Below are 25,582 nucleotides of genomic sequence, written 5' to 3'. Positions count from 1 at the left end.
GATGCCTTCGACTCGACACACACACGGGTCGTGGTATTAGGTTATATACTCAGAGGATTAGACAGGATCGTGAGCAACCCGTGAATACGCAGAGATTAGAATTACACTCAGAAATTGACTTTTATCTCAAAGGTAACAACATTTTGAGGATGTGATCCCAGAAAAGTGAGACTTAACTTATTTTTTACCATTTGCATATTGAGTCGCACCCTAGGCTACATGTTTAAGCAGGTCAACGTTATACGGTACTTTGACATTAGAATAGCATTCACTCTTAACGGGCTCATGCATAAATCATACTCCAGGACGTGTTTATGTTAAGCAGAACGCCACCGCAAGTTGGTAACGTAATTATCTCACTGCACGTGCTCATAAATACCACGTCAGCCCAATCGATGCCGAAAACCGAGTCTGTACATGTCTCCAAACAACGCGCTTCTGAACATACAACTTATTTCTGAATACACAATTGACAACCGCGTCACTGTTAGATTTTTTCTTGTTAATTCCCCTCTATAAATCCGCGACCGAATTCAGCTTGCTTCTGTTCCGACGCGGGGTACGTTGCAAGCCACTGCCAGTTGCCGTATCACTGTGCTGCAAATCGGGAAACAAGAGCAAGCCATCATGCAGTCCTCGAGCTCATCCTATTCCGGTGGCATGAGCAGCAGCAGCGGCGTAGGCACAGGAGGCTCAATGTTTGCACAAGGCGGTGGTGGCGGTGGTGGTGGCATGAGCAGTAGCAGCGGCGTAGGCTCAGGAGGCTCAATGTTTGCACAAGGCGGTGGTGGCGGTGGTGGTGGCATGAGCAGCTTTTATAGCGGAGGGGGATCCATGTCCAGCGGGGGCATCTACGGCACGGGGAGTGGTGCCAGGGGTGGTGCAGGATTCTTGGGAAGTGGGTTAGGAGGAGTCCTTGGGACGGGAGGAGGTCTCGGGTATCCCAGGTCCTTTGGGGCTTCTGGATTAGGAGGGGCTGGCGGCACGTATGGGGTGCCTGGCGGCATCAGCGGGGGGCCGCTCTCCGCTTTCGGCGCGGGTGGTGGAATGTCCCAGCTGGGCATGGGCCACGGCACCGTGGTTGGTGGCCAACTCATGGGGCCCTCCGGCGGCGGCGGTGGGCGTGTACATGGGTCCCACGGGCGGCATGTACATGGGTCCCACCGGCGGCATGTACATGGGGCCGGGGGGTGTGAGCGGCCCGGCCGGCTTTCCCTAGCAGCCCGGCTTTCAGCATCGGCAGAGCCATCACTCAGGGCGGGTTCCACAGCACGGTGAATAACCTGATGAAGACCCTTCCGCCCATGGTCAACCGCCTCACCGAGAAGGGCATCCTGAACAACCTCAACACGCGCCTGGTGGGCTACGTGGAGAAGGTGCGCCAGCTGACCATCGAGAACGCGATGCTCGAGGCGCAGCTCAAGGCCATGACTGGCAGCAGCCCCGTGATGCCAGACCCCTCCATCACGGTGGACAACTACGAGGTGACCGTCACCGAGATGCTCAAGAATATCAACGTGTTCACCATGGAGCGCGTCCACCTGGAGATCGAGGTGGACAACCTGAGGGTCGCCGCCGAGGAGATCAAGTCGAAGTCGGTTTGCGCTCTTTTGTTTGCACGGGACGCGTGTTTGGTCACCGTGCTGTCGTGTTTTGTTTTCTCTCTATATTAAAAAAGGGCTGCTGTTCTCAAATCTAGTTTTGAAGCTTTCGTAACTGCAATGATTCATATTCTTAGGTTTTTTCGGTAAAGTCACGTAGGTAAACGGAGTGGTAGCTCCTGCAATCTCTCATTTACTTGATACAGCTGTCGTGGCTGTGACGGTACCACGGAAGCTTGTGTTGCCTCCGAAACGTCGTGATTTTTATTTTATTTTACTTTTTAATGTTTTTACCTACGTGACTTTACCGGAAAAAACCTAAGAATATGTTCTCAAATCGTTACGTTGCAAATAATTTGAGCGACGATCATGCACGGAGTGAGGATTAACGAGGATCATCAGCTTCGTCATCGTCGTCATCAAATTTCGCGTCCAATCTGAAATCAGAACACACAAATATAGTGGTGCATTATTCACAGTGTGTTCACTAACAACCAAGTGTATCTTATCACACTATTATAACCCATGCAACATGTGTTGCTCATGGCGAACTTAAGCGAACAACTTAAAGATAGATTGTTCGATTGTAGTTACTGTTTTTATATGTTTAATAACAATACGCGACACGGCACATCGGAAGGTGCAGGGTGCCAGGGTGCAGTGTGCGTGGGGAGTTTTGAGAGCCCCTGGGTTTAAACCCTCGCCGATAAAGCGAGCGGCCCCACTGACTTGGCTCTCAGGTGTGTGGCTCTCAGGTGATGCAGCTCCCAGGTGTGCAGCTCGCTGGCGCAACTGGGCCAGGTCCCAACGAGCCGGAGGGGGGTGAAGATGCCAGATTATAAATAGGGGGAGCGGTGGGGGAATCGGGACGGGGCACAATTTAATTCGTTGCACCGGTACCCAACCCACCCACGCTCCACTTGCTTAGGCACACGGCCGCGTAATCTCAAAGTTAAGAAACCAATAACCTCACAAACCACATGGCACAAACAACATATACTTCAACACCGACCTCGCAGGAAATAAAGCAACGTGTAGCTGCCGTAAACACATTTATCGTAAAGGGACACGTGGTTTTCCAAAAAAAAAGAAATAACCTTCAATTCACAAGTGTCAATACAGAATATGTGTGTGTATGTATACGCACAATGTATCACCTGTTATCATAATACCATTGTTGTGTCCAGGTATGAATTTGAGGCTGGCGTGAAATTCCAACTGGAAACGGACATCAGCAACATGAAACGGGTTTGTGTGCGCGCGTGACATCGGTAACATCGGCAACGTGGCACCTTTTGGCTTCATTGTGACATTGCCGACGCTTGGGGCCACCGTGCAGCCTCACGGCTCCGGCGCTTTCATCGCACGGGCCTGACATTGTGGGGAAGCGTTGAGTTAGGGCACTAACTTTCCGTTGAACACGTAGGCTTTCGCGAGCAATACCCTGCAACACACCGACGGTGCTGTACTAGAAACGAATTGGCACGTTTTGTTTATGTGACAAAACTTACATAGTTGGCTGTGTCAGGTGGTGGCGGGTTTAACGACACATTTACTGCGATCTAACCCCCCCCAAAAGTAAGCGATATTATGCTCTAACTTTCGGTCCATGTTCCCACAAAGGACCTTGACGCTGCCCAGGAAATGAAGAGCGACCTGACGAGCAAGTACTCCATTCTGCAGGAAGACTTGACCTTCCACAACACGATTCACAAAGAAGTATGTCACCCATTACGCGCATGCATTTTAGTCAGGCCAGTTCATTTGAGCGAGATGGCGCGTAAGGCATTCGTCACAGACTGCACGTAACGTCAAATGCATGCCCTGCACAATTAAGGAGAATCAGTAACTTCATTTCGACTGGAGGTATCCGATGAGCTACAAAGCACTTTTTTCATAGATGTCCTGTATGGGCGGGTCATACATAGCCATTGATTATGCAGGACGTGCATTGAGATTCGTCATCATCAATCATTTTCTATCCACTGCTGGAAGTAGGACTCCCCCCACACCATCATCATCCCTCAAGATTATACACTACATACTTATTACATGTATACATAATACCAACTATGTATCATCGTAGTCGATGGGCTTAATTATCAGAGGATGTGTACAGGACCATACCGCTACAAACGTGTATCCGGCCTTCCAATTGAAGCAGATTTCTTTCAACGCCAGCCAATCTCGCTTATATGTATAACCCGAGGCTGCTAACGATTCTGAAAGAACCCGCAGCAACGAAGGGCTCGCTTGACCGACGACAAACTGGTGGTTGCCAATGTTCGACGCGCAGGAAATGGTGAAACTGTCAGCCAAGTTCGGCAAGTACGCGACCACACACAGCAGCATGATCGAGGTGGACAGCGGCAAGTCCATCAACTTGATGGATGCGCTGAGCACGCTTCGTAACGAATACGAGACGGCGGCGCAGCGCAACCGCGAAGAGGCGGACGCTTACTGCACCAGCAAGGTAACGACGCCGCTGCTCTGGTCCATCTCTGCACGGGCCAGCAACGGAGAGACGCAAAAACGCCCTCCACCATATTAGAAAAACCCGCGTCTCTCCAGTGAGTGGCAGGGTGGTGGGTGGGTGGGTGAGTCAGTCGGCGGTGGGGGTCCAGGTTGGGGAGGGAGGCTGTGATTGCCCCCTCTTCCAGAACTGAAATTTGGTATTTTATTGATAATTACCAAAGAAAATACGTTGATTATTATTTTTAAACATTGTTGGGTCCTATTTTAGAAATGAAACTTGAAATTTGAGGACTGCCCCCCCGCCTCCCATCCCCTCCTCTCCTCCACCACCCAGACGATGAGAACCACTTTCTCGATCTTCCTCTGCTGGTGGTGCTGACCCATTGCGGACATCGCTCATTCATGTTTTATTTACAATCTCTTAGATGAAAGACGAGTCAAGGGAGAGTGATGTAGTCACGTCAGAGAAATGTAGACCGAAGAGAAAGGTGATGAGAGTAAAACGAGGTCCGGGGAAGACAGACGTGGAGTGCGATGAGAGGCGGAGGCAAGATAAAATGTGGATTTAGATGAGAGACAATACAGGGATGACATTATGTAATTTTTTTTCCTCTGTGTTTTACAAGGCTTTGAATTACAGCTGACATTTGTTATACTTATATTTTTTCATGAATCTGGGGCACACTGAGGTGCTTAGGAGGCAATATTTGTATTAGTTTATGACTTGTGCGACCACTGCACAACACTTTATGCAACTTTATGTAACTGGTGACACTTCACGCCAATGTAATTCCCACAGTAATATCCCTGCTCTTGTAGTTATGCATCACGCTCACACAACTATGAAAGGCAGAACTTGTTTTACAAAAAATATAATTTTGGACAGCAGAAACTGGCAATGAAATAACGTAACTCGTGTGGATGTAATAAACGCTATCTAAATACAACATTGTCAAAACATACCAGCTGATAGCTAGTTAATTTCAGCAAAGCCTTTTTGATGACAGGATCCTTAATACCTCACTGGTGGTTCTGGAGGATAAGATGCAAGAGGATCAGAACTTTGCCTAATGTACAAGTAGATTTGCTCACACGTGCGATGAAATCATCTGAAATGTACGCTCACGGTTGCTGTGCGCCCCTTGCTCCAACAGATTGAGCAAATTCAGCAGCAAACAACACAGACGAGCGAGCAACTCACGACCATAACGACAGACATGACGACGCTGCAGAACGAAATCGAAGACTTAAGTGTGGAATATCACAAGCTCATCAATGTGGTACGGCATTGTCTGCAGTTGTTCAACGAGCACATTTCCATGCGGAGTGTCTGTCACCACATACACCACACTCCCCACGAACTTCTCACGAACCCCGATGCCTTCATTGATACTCTGTTTTCATTCATCCATTCTCTGTTTAACGATCACACAGAACATGCCTCTTCATCCTTATTTTCTTGTACTGCTCGACTTTGCATCTCCATCCCATCGACCATTTCCAAAGGTTCCGAAAATCTTGTTTAATTCAAGGGATGTGTTAGTTATTGCGTGTTCTATTGGCGTTAAGTTGCTAAGCGCTGTGTGACAGACAGGCTTTTGTCAATGTATTCAGCATGAGTGAAAATCGCTGAGTATCTGCCTGGTTCAAACGAGCATGGGACACTGCTCATCTCTATTGGAGGCCCTGAGCCAATGATGGAAATTCCACATTTCCAATGTGGGGCCAGTCTTCTCATGAAATGACACTTAATTTTTCAAGCCTGGAGTAATGATCGACTGAGTAGACCACAGGCATTGACAACCTTTATTACAAATATAGAAGAACAAAAACCCTTGTAAAATAACAGCGATACAAAAGAGCCAAGAACAATTTCAATGCAGGATGTTTAAGTCGAATTTGTTCCTTCTGAAACAATTCACTCCCCCGCGTATGTCCATCCGGCAGTATAAATGGGTCGTCGTTCGATTGGCAGGTGGCGCGTGGTGGGGTAACTGTGTCGGTAACTCCCACCTCTTCCAAGCACGCAGGCCCTGCTGCCAGCAGTGGTGAGAGCAAGACATTGTAGGGCTGCGCCTTTATTGAGATCATTTTGCTGCTAGAAATTTCCACATGACAAGCCACTTTGTTGAGCTATCATTTGTGAGCAGGTCGCGTCTGCAAAATGAGTTAATACCTCAGTGGGCTTTACTTGGTATTATGGTGATAGTTTCGTTTTATTTGGATGTTTTTGGGTGCTTTGTTTACCTTTCTTGTACTTTGCTTTACTGTCGCGTTTTTGTATTGCTTGTTGCGGTAACGTTCTTACCCGCCCCTACTGGACACCTGTGAAAAATAGCATGACAGCTCACGGCATTCCTCCTCCAGTATAAACACATATTCGGATTCTGTACCTTTCCTCCTTCTGCAAAAAAAAAAAAAATCCAGAACCAAACGCTGCAGTCGACACTGCAGGAGTACCAGTTTCACTCCACCACGAGCGTCACGGACGTGCAGAACCTCATCGTATCACTCGAGCAGGAGATCGAGGCGTCGCACGTGGCGCTCCAGAACCAGCTCGTCAACTACCAGGAGCTGCTGGACGTCAAGACGGCGCTCGACACCGAGATCCAGACCTACCGGCGCTTGCTGGAGGGCGAGGAGGCCATGTGAGTCACGCGTCGCCAAACGTATTTCTTCCCCCGACGCTCGCTGTTCATGAGGCTGCACTGAAGGTCTCATGAGTGCGGTGGATTTTGAGAACATCGTCGCCGTCATCACCTTCCAGGTCATAAATTGGCCAGGGGAATTGTTTCGCTCCAGTTTTATTTTTTAACCCGGCATACTCATAGCCTAAGACAGTGTCGCATGGCCCTTTCATTCTCACATTGCATTCAGCCAGGCATGGTCATTTAAAACATTAAAGTGCAGCCTGTAAACACTGACCACATTGCCGTTCTCAAGAGGGAGATTTGCCTTTCCAAGCCGAGTTTGTCCTACTCCTTCACACTGTCTCGATTCTAAGAAGAGTAGAAGACAATGATACAATCATTTAATTGCATTGTCCTGTGCACCGCTGAAATATCCTTTCCAAATCATGCACCCAGGCTCCTAAATGTCGGGTCCGACAAGAGCATGAGCGCGGGCTCCACCGTTCTTTCAAGCGGGGCAAGCACCACCTTCATCTCTGGCGGCGGCGGAGGAGCAATCTTTTCCAGCAAGTCGGCAACGATACCTTCACCAGCGCTGCTGACGGGTGGCGGAGTGACCGCCGTCGCCGGCGGTGGCGGCACCGTTCTTGCTAGCGGAGGCGGCGGCGGCGGCGTTGCCATGCTTGCTGGTGGCACTGGTGCCGTCGTCGCTGGCGCAGGTGGCGTTGGTGGCACGACTGTCATCTCTGGTGGCGAAGTCACCTCGAGCAGCAGCAGCAGCATGAGCATGAGCAGCCAGCAGCAGCAGCAGCAGCAGCAGGTCGTCACCGGCATGACCGTGATCGAGGGTGGCACTGCCATGCTCGCAGGCGGCACCGTCGGTGAGGGAGGAATGGTGATGGCTGGTGCCGATGGAAGAGGGGCAGCAACCATGATGTCCGCAGGCGGCATGAGCAGCGGTGCGCAGTTCCAGCAGGCAAGCGCAGGAGCTATCATCGGAGGCACCGGCATCGCTGGCGGAAGTAAGTTACGAGCAGACTATCAGACGGCACGACGCTAACTGACGTTTGTTTGGTGTCACGCGAGAGCGGTAATACGGAATGGCACGAAGCACGTTGAGCTCACGCCATGAAAAGAATTAAGAGCACATATTCCTACTGTTCTGGTCACTTAGAAAGGCAACAGTGGAATATGCAAACAGTGAACACCACTGCATCAGATTTACATGATGACGCGCTAGTTCCTACGGTATGAACATGCGATGGTGCGTATATCATTGTGCCGAGGTCACAGGTTTTGCTGAGGTCAGCCATGCTGATACAAGCTGCAGACCATCAAAATCTGACCTTCTCCCTTGTCTTACAGGAACCATCATTGTTGATGAGTAAAGATTGCTGGAGCACATTACAGGTGATTAGGTGATATGCCGACATGATTTGTTTACAATATCATACACACATCGACTTGCACACAATAAGACATGTACAGTATGTTTGTTATGCATTGGTTCCCTAGGTCACATACATAACATATACACTTTTTTCTTTCCTACAGCTTTAATTGTGCTGGTGGCGGGAAGGTGCTATGGATGGGCAGGAAACCCTCATGCAGCAGAGTTGTCCAGCTCACGTGCCATCGCACCAATACACAGCCTAACGCTAAGATTATGCACTAATAAACGTTACGAGAAACGATCGTGGTGCTTTTTTCTGCGTGCTTTTTTTCCTTCTTCTTCACTAAAACAAAATGAGGTCAAGCGTGCACGCACATAGACCACATCCGGAACAGCGTATCCGATGACTAGGTCAACACTTTTAAAAAAAGTCTGTTTTTGCAGAATCCGAGGGCGCACAAAGGTTAGGACAAAAGGGCATGAACTCGCTGACCCATACCGTTATTTGAAATGATGTATTTTCATACGGAGTAGGTGAAAAGTCAAGTTTACAAAAACAAGTTTTGTATGATTCAGTAGTTTCTCACCCACATTACTGCGGGTTTTTTTTCCCCGCCATAGAAATACCTGTCAAACTCGTGTCGAAAACGCGATAAACAAATTAACCTCGGGGGAAGTGATATTGAGCAACTGGTAAACTCGGCAGTCGTTTTAGAAAACAACACTGAAGAATAAACAATTGTAAAATTGGCGATTGATGTTCAAAAAGGTTCAGATAACGTGTATTCATAGATCTGTATACTGCCAATTATTGTCTCATTCCCCATCTGTGCACATGCAATGAACACCCAACCCATTAGGCATTGCTGAAACATTAACGCAAATTCCACCAAGTTAGTTTCTAAATTGAGTGTCTGTGTTCACACACGCGCGCGCACACACACGTCACCCAGCCCTTGTCTTAGCCATCTCTTGCACAAAGGCTCTCATTTCTGCACCACTTCCATTTCTTGTCACACACTCTGATGGTTTTTTTCCTGTCGTGTTGGAACACAATAATAAAAAATGATTCGTCAAAATAAATGAGTTTCCACAAACCTACAGTTCTAACCAACAGGCTTACTGGATTTAAATGTAAGCCAGGTCAGAACGATGCTTTTAGGTGTTTAGTTTAGTAAAGCTATTTTCAACAATGTTAACTTTAATTCATAATTTATATACGGGTAAGGCCATGTAATACTCTGGCCATTTGGGTCTGCAAGGCTCTCCAACAGCTATGGCCCAACAAATTACATTTTCACGTATACAGGCACTTAATGCGCAGCTCACCGGTAAGTTGAAGAACGATTCACACAACCTAATGAAGCAATTAGATACGACGTTTCACGAAGCATCTTCAGAGTTCCTGAATTAGTGTCACTATATCACGGGAACAACCAATCAGATTCATCAAGATCATTCACGTGGCCTAATCCAAAACATAATTCATCATATTGCCGGAGAACACATTTGTTAAGTTAATGTTATCAATAGACATTTGATACCTACAACTCCACTCAGTAAGATTCCTGCACGAATTGCGATTGTGCGACGAGTTAATTCCATCTTCTTGGTTCTTTCGGTAAAGGCACGTAGAAGGGAATACAATAATAAAAATAAAACATAAAAAATATATAAATGTTTTATTTTTGTTATTTTATTACTTCCCTTCTACGTGACTTTACCGAAAGAACCAAGAAGATGAATCCCTGCAGTCACGAAAGCTTTAAATCGAGAGTTAATTCCATATTAAAATCGAAATTTCAATGGGATTTTATCAGGATATTTTGCCACGGGGAGAATCTGGCAATCCCGTCCACGCATTCGCTCAGGCAAGGCCTGTGGCCACGAGGATGCCCAGCACCACGATCCCTTGCCTGCATAACATTCTAGAATTGTGCTGGAGTCTGGCGAATTCTTTACATAAGGGGCCGTCCATAAATGACGTCACGCGATTTTGGACGATTTTTGACCCCCCCCTCCCCTCGTCACACGGCGTCACAAAAAGTCAGACCTCCCTCAAGTGACGTCACAAAGCTCTGACTCCCCCCCCCCCCCCAAACCATATTTCCATTTTGAAAATAAAACATGCTTCAAATCTCTTTAAACTATTGTCATTGTAGTGCGTATTTAATGTGGCGCTGCACTCTGATGTTGTAGTAGAAAACACGTATTAAAAAGGCGTTGGAAAGCTTAAATTAGCATAAAATTCACTTGACAATATTCAACGTCGAACCAAAACTGCAGATGTTCAGAATATTATATTGAACTTATCTTATAATTATAACATATTAAAATGAATTATAACTATAATAAATACTTGAAACTTTGTAGTAGAACGAAGCAAAATGGAGAGTACAATAATAACAATCATATATTCATTCCACAGAATGAAAAGCCCTGGTAGAATCATTATAATCAAAATGTTAAATAACAATCATTCAAAAAATGGTCAAAATGTATGCTCCTTCATGGAATAAATAAAAGGTGACCTTAGTAAATTTAAATAATCAAAGTTGTATTTATTATTTCCCTTCGACGTGACTTTACCGAAAGAACCAAGAATATAATAATCAAATAGTTAATAATGAAAATTAATCAAAATTAGTGTTGTTATAACAATTCTATATTTATTTAAAGTTGCGCATTTTGATGTGACGTCACATTTCTCACCCCCCCCCCCTCGTCACAAATGTCTGACCCCCCCCCCCCAGATGCGTGACGTCATTTATGGCCATACTTTTCAACGGCAATTCCATGAGGCTGCCCAGGCCAAATTGGCCCTTCTTGTTTGTTTGAACACCACATCGGGCTGTGTGCTCCCCCAAAAGACAAAGCTCCCCCATATAGCCTTTAACAGACTGTTGGGGAAAGTGCTGTTTGCAACCATCTATGAAGGCAGAAACGGCACATGAGGGGGTGGGTGGCTAGCACCACACCTGGTTGCTTTTGTCTCCCTCGTGGTCGATGTTTCCACACCACACCAGGTACTCATTTGAGGCTAAGTGGACCTAGGGAAGGCCTAGGACCGGTTGAAATAATCGTTACCGTTTGCCGCGAGCGGGAATCGAACTCGGGCAGCCGGGTTCAAAGGGCAGCGCTAACCACTGCGCCACCCAATTTCAACATTCCGTTGATTGCACAATTCCGTGAAGAAGTATATTTTATTCTAAGAATAGGATTGTGATTCCAGGTGAGGAATCAGGAGAACTGTCCAGCTCTATTTATACACCTACTAAAGCATACACAATGTAAACATATAACTTGGCGATGCACAACAAAAATCGGTGCTCTCGAATGGCTACTGCCCAAAACGTCACCGATTATAATTTCCAATGGAGATGGGTAATATCTTAACCATTTAAGCATGAATACACATTTGTCAAATTTAATACCTGAACAATGTTAATTCGATGCATAAAGGATTAATTTATTACAAGGAAAGCTATGATGTTCCATGATGGTGTTTTGAGTATTACATCATTGCGAACACTGCCTAATTACTGTAAAGTATATATTTAAGCAATGTATCTGATAATTCAACTCATTTTTGCCTTGGTGATAGGGTCTCATACCCACGACTACCATACATGTATGTTGAACTTCATACATGTTGAACTTTTTTCGCAACATCCGCAGCCAATCCGTTGGAATATTTAAGCCGAATGCTACATTTGTTGTACACTAAGGTAGTGCCCTTCAAACCCCGGTCTTGCGAGTCACGGCCGAACTCACGGGAAACAAACACAACAACCGTACAAGATGCCGACGGATTAGCCTCGCCAATGCAAAGAGAGGTCATCGTCCTGGGAGACGGACTGCACGACCGATTTGCTGACTAAATAATACATTGCCAAAGTGCAAAAACAATGTCTGTCCAAGCGGTAGAAAATACTGCGCTTAGAATCTCCGGAACAATCTCTCCAGCGGGGGGGGGCGGGGGGGGGGCTATCAGGAAAAGGGTCTTTCTCGAAGTGGCAACTCCCTGGAAGCAGAAACATCGGCGACAGTTTGACACCACTCTCAAACGGCACTCATTTCTCACGAACTCGAAATGAAATTGAATGTTTTGTGTTGTCACATTCGATTGCATTTTCTTCGTGACGCTAAGACTCACAAATGCACAAAGAAAGTCCAAACACCGACGTCCTGGATAGACTTTATTTCGAAGCAGCACACAAACTGAAGTAAAACGGGCCAAAAAAAGTCATTGCACACGTGTTATGTGACAGAAAAATAACACGATCAACAAAGACATATTTCACCAACAGACCATCATGCAGGTAGTATAATCCCATAAACAAGTGCAAGAAACGGTACTTTTAAAAAGTATCTATGTAAAATTCACAAATGATTGCAAATGACTCGCATAAAGTTCCACACGTAGAAAAGTATATCACGTGCCTGTATCTAAAATACCAGATATACTAAGATATAAATTATATACAATACATATTCCGTTTGCACATTTACAAACGCACGTATGTACTTTGTTGTTTACTCATATTTCTCTTCGTAAGAGTATTGTACCGATTGAATTTTGTTTTCATACGTTGAAAAGCAAGTGGCTCCCCACGCCTACGTTTCGTATCTTCAACCACATGCACAATGTACAACGACCGAGTTTGACTCGGAGCCGAGGACTGATGAGCCTTATCTAACAGTGAGAACGATCGCAGCAAATGTGTACGCTCCTTGACCTGGCCAAGTACCATGCCCCACCAGCAAATGCCATCTCTGCAAGCAGTTGTGTAAACTGGCTGTCCATTGGGCCACATCCGATTTGCCACGTGAACCTCGTCTCTCATTGACACAATGCACATCATCCAACGACGACAAAACATCAGTTCATAAAACATGCAGCATAAAGTCCAGACGATTAACAGCTTTAAGCTACGTATTATTATTATATTTGTTTTACACACAAAGGATATATTTAGTTTAAAAACTGATGCAGCATTTCTTAACATTAACGTAGTGATGGACACACAAGTAGTTTCACAATGTTGCCATGAGAGTACAAAAACAAAGACGAACATCCCCCGGTAGCCTGAACAGACTGTAGGGGCAAGTGCTGTTAGTGAGCACCTATGAAGGCCGGCACGGCACACGAAGGGGGTGGGGTGGCCAGCACCACGCCCAGCTGCCTTTGTCTTCCCAGTGGCAATGTTTGCACATCGCACCAGGAACTCATTTAAGGCTGAGTGGACCTAGGGGAGGCCAGGGACCAGTCAGATACTCGTCATTGGTGTTGGCCATGAGTAGGAATCGAACTCGGGTTGCTGGGTTCGTGGCAGGCTAACCACTACACTAGCACACTTAGTCATATGCGATACAGATGTGCATAGTTTGCACGCAGATTGAACCTCCCTCGTTTGAATCATGTGGCAAGTGCTTTGCTAGTGCTGATCAATGGACAAATGTTAATTAACAGTGGGACCAGCTGTAAAAGCGTCCAAGCTGTTGAATATCCACGCTTTTATTTGAAATGTGCATTGTATCGAGAAATGTTTTACATATACAGGATTGTTAACACCACACAAACTTTTAAAAGTGTATTTTCCTTCATTTTACACGTGGCTGTCCTATTGTTGGATGTGATAACACCAGCTGACTTTCCAGTTCTTTACCACAGAGTAAAATGCCTGTCATTTTTAGATGATGTAGGTTTCATTCTCCAAGGGTCACACGAAATGGATAAAATGACAGTATGGAAAAATACGTATCCCCTGTTATTGCGGAGACTCTGGTATATTGAAGAGCAACAGCATGAAGGTCGCCCATATGCGCTTAAAATAATTATCCCATAAGCCGATTCTCCCATTTCTACACGGGCGTTGACATACAGAAATGCCTAAAATGCTACCTCAGGGGTCGACAAACAAAATAACAAGGGACTTTTTTTTCGAATTCGGGAAAAAAAGACCTAATTATTTCAAGAACCACAATGCATGCAACTAACGCAAAGAAGAAATCCTCAAAGAGCCGCACGCGGCTCTGGAGCCGCTGGTTGCCGACCCCTGCGCTAACCGAACGAATCCAGTGAATGCAATTGCAGGAAGCCACAAGTCAAGGTGGGAAAAAGATGTTAAAATTGTAATTGCACATACGACTGCGTTTGTGACAACAACATGTTAAAATTAAACCATGGGCCAAGCCCCAATGCGAACGCAAACATATGGCAAGAGGAAGATAAAGAGATCGTTTAAAACAACCTGGTTCGTCGCGAGCACGGGGAAACATGCGGTGCGTGGATGTTGAATACTTAAGCAGGTGGTCTCTTCTTCGGCCGATGGCGCTCATCAGGGCTCCGTCTCGTCAGTGCCATCGTACATGAGCGTTTTGCTGACCGTCAAGTGGTATGACACCTTCTTCCCGTAAAATCTGAGGCGGGAATTTTTTGGTTTGTTAAATCAGGCATTGAGAAGCATGTGGTCAGTGCCCGACGCCAGCAGGAAGATGTGCGCCTGCAAATTTTAATTGCTGCAGGGGGCCCAATTGTGTGGTTTTAAAGGATGACATCAGCTGCGACTAACACCTGGAACCACAGCTTGCGTCTAAAAGATGAAAACGCTGTTTGAATAGCGCGGGGGGGATAAATGTTTCACTCCATAACAAATGCAAAGTAGGCTTTATTATTCACTGCTGGTTACAACCGGCTACTTTTAGTGAAACGGGTCATACAATTACCACACATTTTATATCTCTTATAATTAACTCGGTTGTATTTGTAACAAAAAAAAGATTTCGTCTCATTGGGCTTTTCTCGTGGGTCATACGAAGGCCACTCATTCACGGGCTGCACGTACTAATCACAGAGTTCGTGTTGCTCACTTTTCCACCGCTTATCCTGTAGTGGCGGGAAAGCCGTGCAGGGACTTACCGTGAAAAGCTGTTGTCGAATATCAGCAGATAAAGGCCAGGCCTCCTCGCCTTCAGCTGGCCTTGGAACCAGCTGCAGGTGCGAATTGCAGCGCGTCAGCGGAATCAGCACCTGCAGATGCGCACGCCAAACGCTTAGCACACGACGCAAATCTGTCACTCTTCGCCCCTCTTCCGTTTCACGTGACGCTTTGTTTTTTAAGTGCCAAGGGGGCAGCCAAGGAGGCTCAGCAGTCTGTCACGATTTTCTTTCGCATTAAAACTCCCCACCTCGAACGTGCAATCAACAGTGTTTCGTATCGTGTTGCCCAAAATGCCTGGAGAATACAAAAGATAAAGATGTGTGAAAGATAAAACCACAGTCTTAACAATCTATGCGACATATTATTGGTTCATTCGGTAAAGTCACGTAGAAGGAAAATAATAAAACAATAAAATTATCACGACGTTTCGATTGCAACACAAGCGAAACGTTGTGAGAATTTTATTGTTTTATTTTTATTATTTCCCTTCGACGTGACTTTCTCGAAAGAACCAGGAATATGAATCCCTGCAGTCACGAAAGCTTTAAATCGAAATCTATGCGTCACTTAAAAAAAACACATGTTGGTGTTGGACTATTTTCACTCCTAAGACAATCCTGATCCAGCAGTGGAAATTACATTTATTTAAGTCATATTTAATCCGTAGAAGATAACACAATATGCTTGTTAGTTGGTGCTCATTTAACCAATGCCAGGGTTGTAACTTCATTTGTAATTGTACTACGATCAGTCTAAAAATGAATGTGCCCGAGCCGACCTGCGCTATCGCGTTGATTCTATGTTTGCACAATATCTGCGAGTTCTCATGTGACAGTTGTTTTTTGAGACACGGTTGATTTATACTTGTTTTACTTCATTTCACTTGTTTATATTTTGTCACTTTGGTGACCCAAGTCCTCCTTACAAACGCGATGAACCTGGCCTCTTGAGCTCTCACTTGGCTGAACAAAATAAAACTTTAAACTTGGATTTTAATCAATCACATTTTATATAAATATGCTTTCCTGTTGTAAACGGAATAAAAAAACAATTGTAAAACTGCATTTTCCAAGACAGGACCACGTGGAGGCGTGACATTCCAGGTTTGTTTAGCAAAAGTAAAAAGAAGGTTTGTGACAGTGCCAAGATAATGAAAGTAGCTGTAGTGGTCACACATCTATAAATGATGTTTGCTTTTAGTAAACGTTTACTTTGAGTAAATCCACAATGATACAGTATAAGAACATTTGTTGACATGACTTCTCTGATTATATTATCTTACAAGCCAGAAGATGCAATAAGCTGCCTTCAAAGCTGCTTGTCAACTGAAGTAAAATTATGGTTTCTTTTTCCAAATATAACTCTGTCTCAAAAACCAATTAAGCTGTAGTGTTATTTTACATATTTAATGACAGATCAATGCTAGTTACATTGAACATGTGTATGCTGTTACAGGTCATGAAAATCCACCACGTTAAATGATGAGTGCACCTTATGAGAAAGACCAATGTGTCTTCCCTCGGGCCAATCGAGGAGACGTTGCAACAATATTTTGGCCAATAATTTTGAACAGACTTAAAAGTTGCAGAACTACACAAAACGTTGTTGGCACATCGTTGCAGTCCATGAAACGTGCAAAAAAAAAACTGCCAAAAATGTGACAATAAACATGACTGCATGACGCACCATCAGGCAGCCGCCTGTGGTTGCGACAGAGTTCCGTATAGACTTTATATATATATATGACTGGTTGGTCAAGACTGCGACAGCCAAACAAACGGAGCAAGTCGAAGAGGATGTGTCTACTGTGGAGATCGAGCAATGAATTCAGCTCGTCTGCAACGGCTAGATTGATTGCGGCATCGCAAGATCCGTAAGAGATGGGGGGGGGGCACAGCGTGGGAAGGCCTAGGTCGATCACTGCATCGATCGTGGATAAAGATCGTGTGAATGAGTTCAACGTTGTTTGGTCCCACAAAAATGTTTGTTAACCTTTTGACATCAATCCTGTGGTGGAAAGTAGCTTACTCAGAAGTGTGATTCATGTCTCCAGCCTGAACACAGCTGCATGCAAAACTCTTACGAGGTGGTGTGGGAGCCTTGTGAATTACAGCGATTAAATCACTGATACACAATGGAATATGTGCATTGAGCTACATAATTTTTGCAGATATAATATCAGTATCTATATTGTTGTCACATGTATATACAGTTGTTTAACCGAAACATCATTATGTGCAACTTCTGTTATCCAGTCGGGTAAGGATGTGTTATCGATTTTCAGAAACCAGAAATGTTTTGAAAAAAGTATTTTAAAAATTACATTTAAATGACTGTTTTACTGATGGAAGTTTACATTAAAAATAATTAATGATACATGATTAAAATTATTCCATTGTGCGAACAATTAAAATTATGCGAGTCTAAATCTGAAAACCCTGAATGAAATCTAAAAGTGGCCCTTAAAAATGTAAACAATAATTACAAAACTCATCCCGAGAGCTGTGAATGCCTCCCTCTCCCTTATTGGTCTCTGCATAAATAATTTTAGTAGTTCTTTTTGTTTGTTCCACATCCTACCGGCCCAAACAACCCTCTATAAGGGGGGTGCATTTTTTTTCCCAACAGCACAATTCGGTTCAACACAATGACTAGCCTCGGACACCATCGAGTGGCGCGCGTCTGTGCCAACGCAGGTTGCTCCGTACCACGGAACTCTCCACGGGCTGCTCGGGCCCGTCACGCCACACCACGCTGAAAGACACATTGCGGCTCTCGGAAGAGAACTCCCAGGCCAGGCTGAGGCCGCTCTCGGTCACGTTCATCGTGATGACCGCGTAGGCCCCCGCTTTGACGTGCAGCTCGCGCCGGAACTCGCCGAAGCAACGCACATCCTCGGGACTCAGGGGCACATGAAACCTTGGAGGAGGGGGACGAAAGATGCAAGTTCTTCATGAAGGTTCCTTGACCCCTTTGCCGTGTTGACCTCGTGCAATTTAGTGCCACCCATGCGGTGGCCTGCGCGCTGGCACGAGGCCTTCGACGCGCCCGCGAGAAGTGTTACAATCAACGCAACCTTCAACATAAAGGCCACATGCCATTCTTACGTTCCATTATTATTAGTCACGTTCATTGTGGGCAATGACTTGGTGATTAAACAAGGGTCCGGTTCCACGACGTAAATACAAAATAAAATCCATCAGCCTTTGGACCTTTTCGCCTAATGCAGTTGTGCAAGAATCTATTCAAGTTTCATTCATTAGGTATATCCCTGTGAGCCATGCAGCAAATCTTACAGAAAAAAAAACCACCGTATTACAACGGCTGTGTGCAAAAATCCCAGTGTGATGCAAGACAAACAACAACGACCATAAGACAACCCAGATTCAAGTTATTAGGCCAATTCCGCACTTCCGCAAAAACATGGCTCAACCGTATGCCTTCGAAATCACCAAAATAAAGCTACAAAATACAATGTAAAAACAGCAATCATAGGAACTTTGATTCAAATTTAACAATAAACGAAAAACATAACATGTACGACCAAACTTGCAGCCATATCTGGCAGCATGACACTCCCAGTGTATGATGTGTGAGTGAGTCAGTGTAAAATGAGTGAGTGCATCGTGGCCTCCTCCCCGCCATCACGGCCTCCTCCACGCCATCGCGACCTCTGAAGCTTTATAAACTTTACATGCTATTGCAGGCCCTTGTATTCGAGCCAATAGATTCTAGTTAAAATAACCCAATGATCAAATGAAACGGAATATACTAGACTTACAACTTTAATGTATTTAGCAACTAAAAAGGGACGAAGCAAGTGGGCAGCTGACACAAGAGCCATGTGGCATTGCGGCGTCACAGCCATGCCCGACAACTATTTAACGATTTACTATATTTTTTTCAAGATCAATCAATTAATCTTATTTTAAGCGGTAAAATTGCCCTAGATAAAGTAGGTAAGGCCCACTGAGCCATATATCCTTTGTTCAGAAGTGACCCGGTCACGAATGATAGCTCAATAAGTCGGATGACCTTGTGGCAATGTATCGTAGCCAAATTTTTTAGACACGTTTCTAAATGTGGATGGAAAACCGGTGGACCCTGAGAAAAATCCATGTGACCACAGGGAGAGCATGCAAACTCCAAATATACTGGCATCAGGGTCGGAACTGAACCCATGAGCTCCTGTATAGCAGGCGAGGTAGTTAACATTGCCACCGAGGCATCCCGATAAGACCAGGGCAGGAGCCAGGAGCGAGACCAACGTCAACGTAGCGAGAGCAAAAGTTTGACAGCACAGCCTGGGATTAGCGATGAGCAAAACTTACATTACCAGGCTTGTGCACAAACAATAGTTATACTTCCCCATGCGTTGTCAGGGGGCCTATTTAATTTTACCAACTAAGCAAACTATACCAAGTGCGCACCTTCACATGCAATGACTCAACACGACCTAGGATAATTAAATGTCAAGTGTGATTTCATCTTTCCACATTTTCATGAAAGTTCAGCAGAGTTCACGCCAAGGCCAGCAGAGGAATGTTGGTGTGTGCAAGAAAATGTCATCCGATTCACAAACCCAATTCTCTTAAATAAACCGTACCTAAACTCATCTTCTTTGTTCTTTCGGTAAAGTCACGTAGAAGGGAAATAATAAAATAATAAAAATAAACCATAATAAAATACAATTCTCACTAGAAATCTCACTAAAAAATTGTATTTTATTATGTTAAATTTTTATTATTTTATTATTTCCCTTCTGCGTGACTTTACCGAAAGAACCAAGAAGATGAATCCCTGCAGTCACGAAAGCTTTAAATCGAAATTTGTACCTAAACTGTCCTGTTAATGTCAATGTGTTTACTGACACCAGTGAAAGCAGCACCTTGAGATATTGCTGGCATGCTCAAACCGTCAATTGTATTACATTTTACACACCCTCAAATCAAACGCAAGTGCAAAATGTTATTTACATAAAATTAATTCTTAATTACCCAATAACCAAACCACAAGTGTGTGCCGATGTCATCATATCTCACAAGATAAGCAAGTTTCAGCCTGGATAGTATTGACCACCATGCACAAATCGCGCGTCGTGGGCTGCCACGGAGCGAAGTTTATCAGCCGACCGCAATGCAGGGAGTAGAGATGCACCTGCATGACCAGCATGGTGAAGTATGGCGTTGGGAGGCTCTCTTCAACAAGTGTTTCACAAATAGAGCTGTACGTTTATAAATTAAATAGTTCTTGTAAGCACTCAACTTTAACTTGGGAACATTTATATGCCAGCATTATGAACCCTCAACATAATAAGTCTAACAAATATTAATTGATACATATACTCCTGACATGTCGGTGCATTCAATGTGCAATTACAGTAACCGAGTCCAGCAAATGGCTGGGCAATGTCTTTAGATTTGGTTCATAAATTACAAAGCCTCTCATGAACAAGTTTACCTAAAGCATTTGCACAAAAGATGTGTGATCGCACATCATTCCTGACATTTGAAAACCAGATGCAGATGAAAGCTACTGCCTTCTTCTTGTGAATTCGGATGAAAGTAACTACAACTACTGTCATGCAGTGGCCACTTTGACGATCACGGAACGCGGAATGCACTGCTCACGAAGGGTCGCTGTTCTTGAGAAGCAGAACCTCTGGTTCCAAGGCCAAGGGGGCAGGCGGGGACTCTTCCGCTGCGCGATCTATTGAGACACTGCGTACAAGGGACAAGAATGAAAACTCGTTATAGTTCACTAAAGGCGCCAAAGCCCGTTACGGTGACTTCCATCATCATCATCAACAATGTGGACGTTCCAAGATGGAAAATCAATAGTCTCGGGCTGAATTGTGATGTCACATGTGCGTGCGTGGGTGTGTTTGCACACAAGTTAACAACTAAACCAGTATCATGTTTTCAATCACCAGCTGCATCCTCTTAGACTTCCCATGTATATATATATATATATTTTACACATTTACAAAAACAGTGTGAAGCTGTTTATTAATTGCATAGGATACCTGGAATAACAATTTCCTTATTTTGCAAAGGGAAGTTATGAATTGTATAGCTATGAGAAGTGGTGGACTTTCAATGTTTGTAAATGAAAGTAATCGCATGTTTTGAACATTAGAGATTCGTTGTTGGGGTAGAGACACGCCATGGGCTCCTGGAAGTAAGACACACCCCAAATATATGCTTGGCGTCACTAAACTTGTCCAAATCTGGTGACACACGCACACACCTTCCAGATAATAATTACAAGACGAATCCCCAACTTTTTATTTAAAATACAGGGGGGGGCGGGGGGGAAGCTGCGTCTCAATCTGGAGAATACGGTGCTGTCTATAAAAAACAATGTGGTGCTTTGCAAATATCCACAAACATTCTCCCATATTGAAACAATACGTTTCAGATGCGCCATGGTGAGTGGGAAATCTAGACAAGTGCTATAAAACGTAGAGATGAACTGTAGTTTAAACTGTTGGATGTTCTTTAAATGGTCAAAAGGTTCATCATCACGAGTCATGGGCAGATTAGCCCTTAGGTGTCCACTGCACATTTTGTCATTGTTTCCACTTTCCTCTGTCTTGTGTCAATATGCTCAAGTAATGGCCACATCTGACACCAATCTCTGATGTCGTTGTCAAGTCATTCTCTGTGAAGTCTCCCACTTTTTCCGGTTCCTTCCATTTTTCCAAACAACAAACGCACTTTTAATTTTCCTGTTGTCTGTCCTGTGTGTCCAAATAGTGCAGGTTTCCTTCTCATCACTGCCTGCATCAGGTCTTCTTCTGTGTTCAGAAAACCAATTAAGTCAACACCAAGGGAGTTTTTTTTCATCCCCGTGGGAAGATCATATGAATGTGCAACAATGGCTGCAGTGAGCGCCGATTGAAAAGGATGACACCTCAACCTTTGCACTCATGGCAATTCTCAAAACGGACAAAAAAATCACGCACAAGCATGGATTTTACAACGCTTTCCAAAATGAATGTCCTCGGAAGTAATAGAAAATTTTTAGAGAACATACGCAGAATAATTACATTATTCAAATTGTTTAGAAAAGTGCGCTTGGGCAGGACATGACGCTAGGAGAGATGATGGCCAATGATAAAAAAAAATTATGAATCACAGCAGAGGCGACATAGCGAACGTGTCCAGGAGTACGACACCTGGGGAGAATGAGCATTGAAATCAGCTTGTGTACAGGCGTCGGGATGTATTTCAACAGCGCACACATATGTGAGATATGGCCACGGATTGGGAAAGCCTCCGACCAGCAGTGGACTGATCATGGATGGTGATGAATAACATTTGTGTTCGAGGTGGATAAGGAGACGATATCACAGTTAACGTCTTGAGATCACGTCATTTGTATTGAGCTTGTATTGTATTGAGCTGGCACGACATGTAACGTCATCGACCACGGGAAAACGGATAAGCGTTTAATACATATCAACTCTTGCTAGTTTCATATATATATAGTCCCTAATAGCAACCCAACCATTGTTTACTTTATAATGGATTATCTTGGTGGGAGTTAAAATTACCTCTCGTTACAGAGACAGACAGACGTAAGGCCAGATGGACGGAGCTAACGCGCGCTGGCGATGTCTAGCTCAGTTTGAAAGCGTAAAAAGAAATGCACGCAATCGTGCTCGCACTGACTCACAGACGGGCGCGTGCTGCTTGTGCCCACTACACACGCGCGTGCAAAAAAAAAACCCCAAAGCACTCTCATGCGTCAATGCGGTAAGTAAATTAACTGTTCACAACTCCTGGAAGTCCAAAGACCTGTGCACGTGGCAACTAATTTCCAAGTGCGACGTTGCCACCATTAAGCACAGAGCACGCGACTGAACGTACGTTTTAATCAGATAAACATTAATGAAAAACGCTTGCTCGGAAATGTTGTTTTTTGTAGGATTCAAACTAATGTATGTCTTTTATTAATATAGACATTGTAAAGTAACTTCCTCAACTCATCTTGAGCACGATTTGAGCCTTTTTCATGTTACTCAATTTCCTGTATGTCATTCCATTAGTTACTCTTTGGTTATTTTGGTAAAGTCTCGTAGAAAATAAATAAATTAAATAATAGAATACGACGTTTCGATTGCAACACAAGCAATCGTCATCAGGTAGAAAACAAACATAGTTGTTCTATCGACTACATGATCCGCAAATCTGAGATGGTTAATAATTATTTATTAGTGTTTATGCCTCTGTTTCTACGATTATATTTTCAGAAACCATCTTCCAAAATGACAGCATATCTTCCTGCCGATATGCATTTATCAGTCTAAAAGTAATTACTTCATTATTCATCTCCAGATGCATATATCTGTCTTATAACCGGCTTGCCTTTGTGATGGTTCGCCTCTAAATTGTCCAATACAATATCCTGTTCCCAATAAAGTTTGAAAACAATGTGTGTGATCATGAAGATTTTTTTTTAGTTTTGACCAACAATTTACCTAAACAAATTAATAAACAATTGCTGTATTCTCCAGATTATAAAGACACACAATTTTCCATGTATTTTAAAGCAAAGGTTGGGGATGCATCTTGTAACTCGGTAGGTGTTTATGATTTGTAGTTTAATTGGCACCGGGCACAAATATGGGTTGTGTATTACTAGCCGGGCCATTCTATGTGGAGAATATTATTGTACATGAATTGGCAACATGGGCATTTCGAAAAGAACAAAAGCTCAAATTTAGACAAAGAACCGTCGGGAGAGGTGGAAACCTGGAATTAGACCGAGAGGTGAAGATAAACACACAGACAACATATATAAGGAGACATCATACTTCGTGTGGCGATGTCAAGCTCAGTTGGAAAGTGTAAAAAGAAGTTTGTTGTAGTACGGAGTTAGACCGATGGCCTTAATCTAAGTTGTCTTGTGGTTGTTGTTTGACTTGCATCCCACTGGGATTTTTGCACACAGCATTGGTGTACGGTATTTTTTCTGCAATATTTTGCCATTTTATTCCTGGATTTTCTGTTTGCACATCGTCACATAGTCACGTTAAGATGTTTTCTTGTTCATGTTTTTGTTTTTGTTTGTTGCGGTTGCACCCGGATTCAAGGGCCGAATAGCTCACAAGGTTATATCAAATAAATGAAATGAAAACATTCAACCATTTCTATTTACAAACTGCATACATTTAAAAAAAAATGTGTCCAGGAACTCTTCTTGCACAACTGTAATACTTCTGATACCAACCACAGCCATGAGCCACAAGACTTGAGCCACAAGACTTAAGCCACGCAAATGGCACACAGGTGTTCTCACACGGTTTCTATGCAACCGAAGAAACAGGCGGCAAACATTGCGAAAACATGTTTTTGTTTACAGGTTATCGGTTGTGCTGGGGAACTCAAATTTTGCACCGCCCTGATATCAACGACAATTAATGTTACGTGGCATCACTCATGCAACTGCATCGAAACAATGCTGAACAATAATCACAAATTGACATCAAAGCAGCCAAACCCCAAAGAAGGAACCCGTGAACAAAACTATTACGTACAGAAATCAACAAATAAAAACAATTGACGGGGAGGTGAATTCTCAACTCCTCACACCAGCCAGGGAACTGATTGACCGATTTACAACGTTGGTAATAATGCATAATGGTTAAGGGTGAAACAATAAAGTATCAAAATCTGAATCTTTATGCAGACTGGAGGAATCCAGACTAAGTAAATGATATAGGTGTAAAGGATGTAGCCGAGGAGGTGATTTTTTTCTTTCAGATCTTAAATAATCAGTCACGCCTCTATCATTCACCAGGGAGGAGAGATCCCAGCATGGAGGTGTAGGTAAAAAAAGAACGGTAAGTCACAAATCGGGCCGTAACGGCTAATAACACTTTTCACAACGACCTGTGTGGACTACATGGGAGATGTGTAAACAGATAAACCCTCAATTATAAATAATTCCTTACTTAATTATTCAGAAAAGCCAGGGAGGGTCGTGCCTTTGGGTCATCATTTCACGATGTTTTCAGGCAACTTTCGACGAGTGTTTGTACAAGTCGGAGGAAACCGGAGCACCCAGAGAAAAACGCGCACGTGCGAGGGCAGCAACACCCGATCCCCATAAAGATAGTAAAGGAAGCCCATGAGCTCACTTGCTGTACTACCTTTTGCTGGCGAGCCAGGGTATGGAGGAACCACCTTGACGCCCACGGCAAGAGGAGTGTCACAACATTTGTGCGAACCAGCAACCCTCGCTTCCCCCCCCCCCCCCAGTGCTGGACTATAGGCCGCGTGCATCGCCACCACTTCATGGCAGTGTCTCTGCGTGTGAAACACGCGACTCGGGCTTCCCAAACCTGGCACCCCCCCTGCATTGGTGGAAGATGAAGCCAGAGCGATGCACTTGACACAACATGAGTGGAGAGACTTGTGCACCGGCGTTATTGTGGCATGCACGCTCGTACAAATATTTATCGTAATGTGCTTGCAGTTTAATACCAATGTTCTTAGGTTTCTTCGGTAAAGTCACGTAGGTAAAACATTA

At 44.2% G+C, this 25,582-nt stretch overlaps 2 protein-coding genes across 2 annotated transcripts in view; one reads left to right on the top strand and one right to left on the bottom strand.

Moving 5' to 3' along the window:
* The first annotated feature begins 539 nt into the window (after positions 1–539).
* Positions 540–8,400, top strand: LOC133344623 (thread biopolymer filament subunit gamma-like). The gene is made up of 9 exons (XM_061554644.1): positions 540–1,594; positions 2,789–2,849; positions 3,225–3,320; positions 3,898–4,074; positions 5,231–5,356; positions 6,504–6,724; positions 7,163–7,728; positions 8,072–8,116; positions 8,261–8,400. The coding sequence occupies exons 1-8, from the start codon at positions 1,287–1,289 to the stop codon at positions 8,092–8,094; spliced, it is 1,578 nt and encodes a 525-aa protein (XP_061410628.1). The 5' UTR covers positions 540–1,286; the 3' UTR covers positions 8,095–8,116; positions 8,261–8,400.
* Positions 8,401–12,285: 3,885 nt separating this feature from the next.
* Positions 12,286–25,582, bottom strand: part of LOC133344630 (FYVE and coiled-coil domain-containing protein 1-like) — a 58,233-nt gene continuing 44,936 nt past the window's right edge. The window contains 5 exon segments of the mRNA XM_061554652.1: positions 12,286–14,522; positions 15,022–15,086; positions 15,088–15,132; positions 17,752–17,962; positions 20,674–20,763. Of these exon segments, the coding sequence (XP_061410636.1) occupies positions 14,441–14,522; positions 15,022–15,086; positions 15,088–15,132; positions 17,752–17,962; positions 20,674–20,763 (493 nt within the window). The 3' untranslated portion in view covers positions 12,286–14,440.

Source organism: Lethenteron reissneri, chromosome 20 (genome assembly GCF_015708825.2).
Source record: "Lethenteron reissneri isolate LAM-NWPU_2019-01 chromosome 20, ASM1570882v1, whole genome shotgun sequence".
Classification (NCBI taxonomy): domain Eukaryota; kingdom Metazoa; phylum Chordata; class Hyperoartia; order Petromyzontiformes; family Petromyzontidae; genus Lethenteron; species Lethenteron reissneri.
The sequence above is the reverse complement of the archived record's forward strand: the minus strand, read 5'-3'. Positions and strand labels throughout refer to the sequence as shown.

What these genes read in the sequence shown, in the direction of transcription:
- LOC133344623 (XM_061554644.1), top strand. Translation starts at nt 1,287, where the DNA reads ATGAAGACCCTTCCGCCCATGGTCAACCGCCTCACCGAGAAGGGCATC. An exon ending in CTGGAGGGCGAGGAGGCCAT is followed by an intron (nt 6,725 to 7,162) that starts GTGAGTCACGCG and finishes TCATGCACCCAG; the next exon opens with GCTCCTAAATGTCGGGTCCG. An exon ending in CACCGGCATCGCTGGCGGAA is followed by an intron (nt 7,729 to 8,071) that starts GTAAGTTACGAG and finishes CTTGTCTTACAG; the next exon opens with GAACCATCATTGTTGATGAG.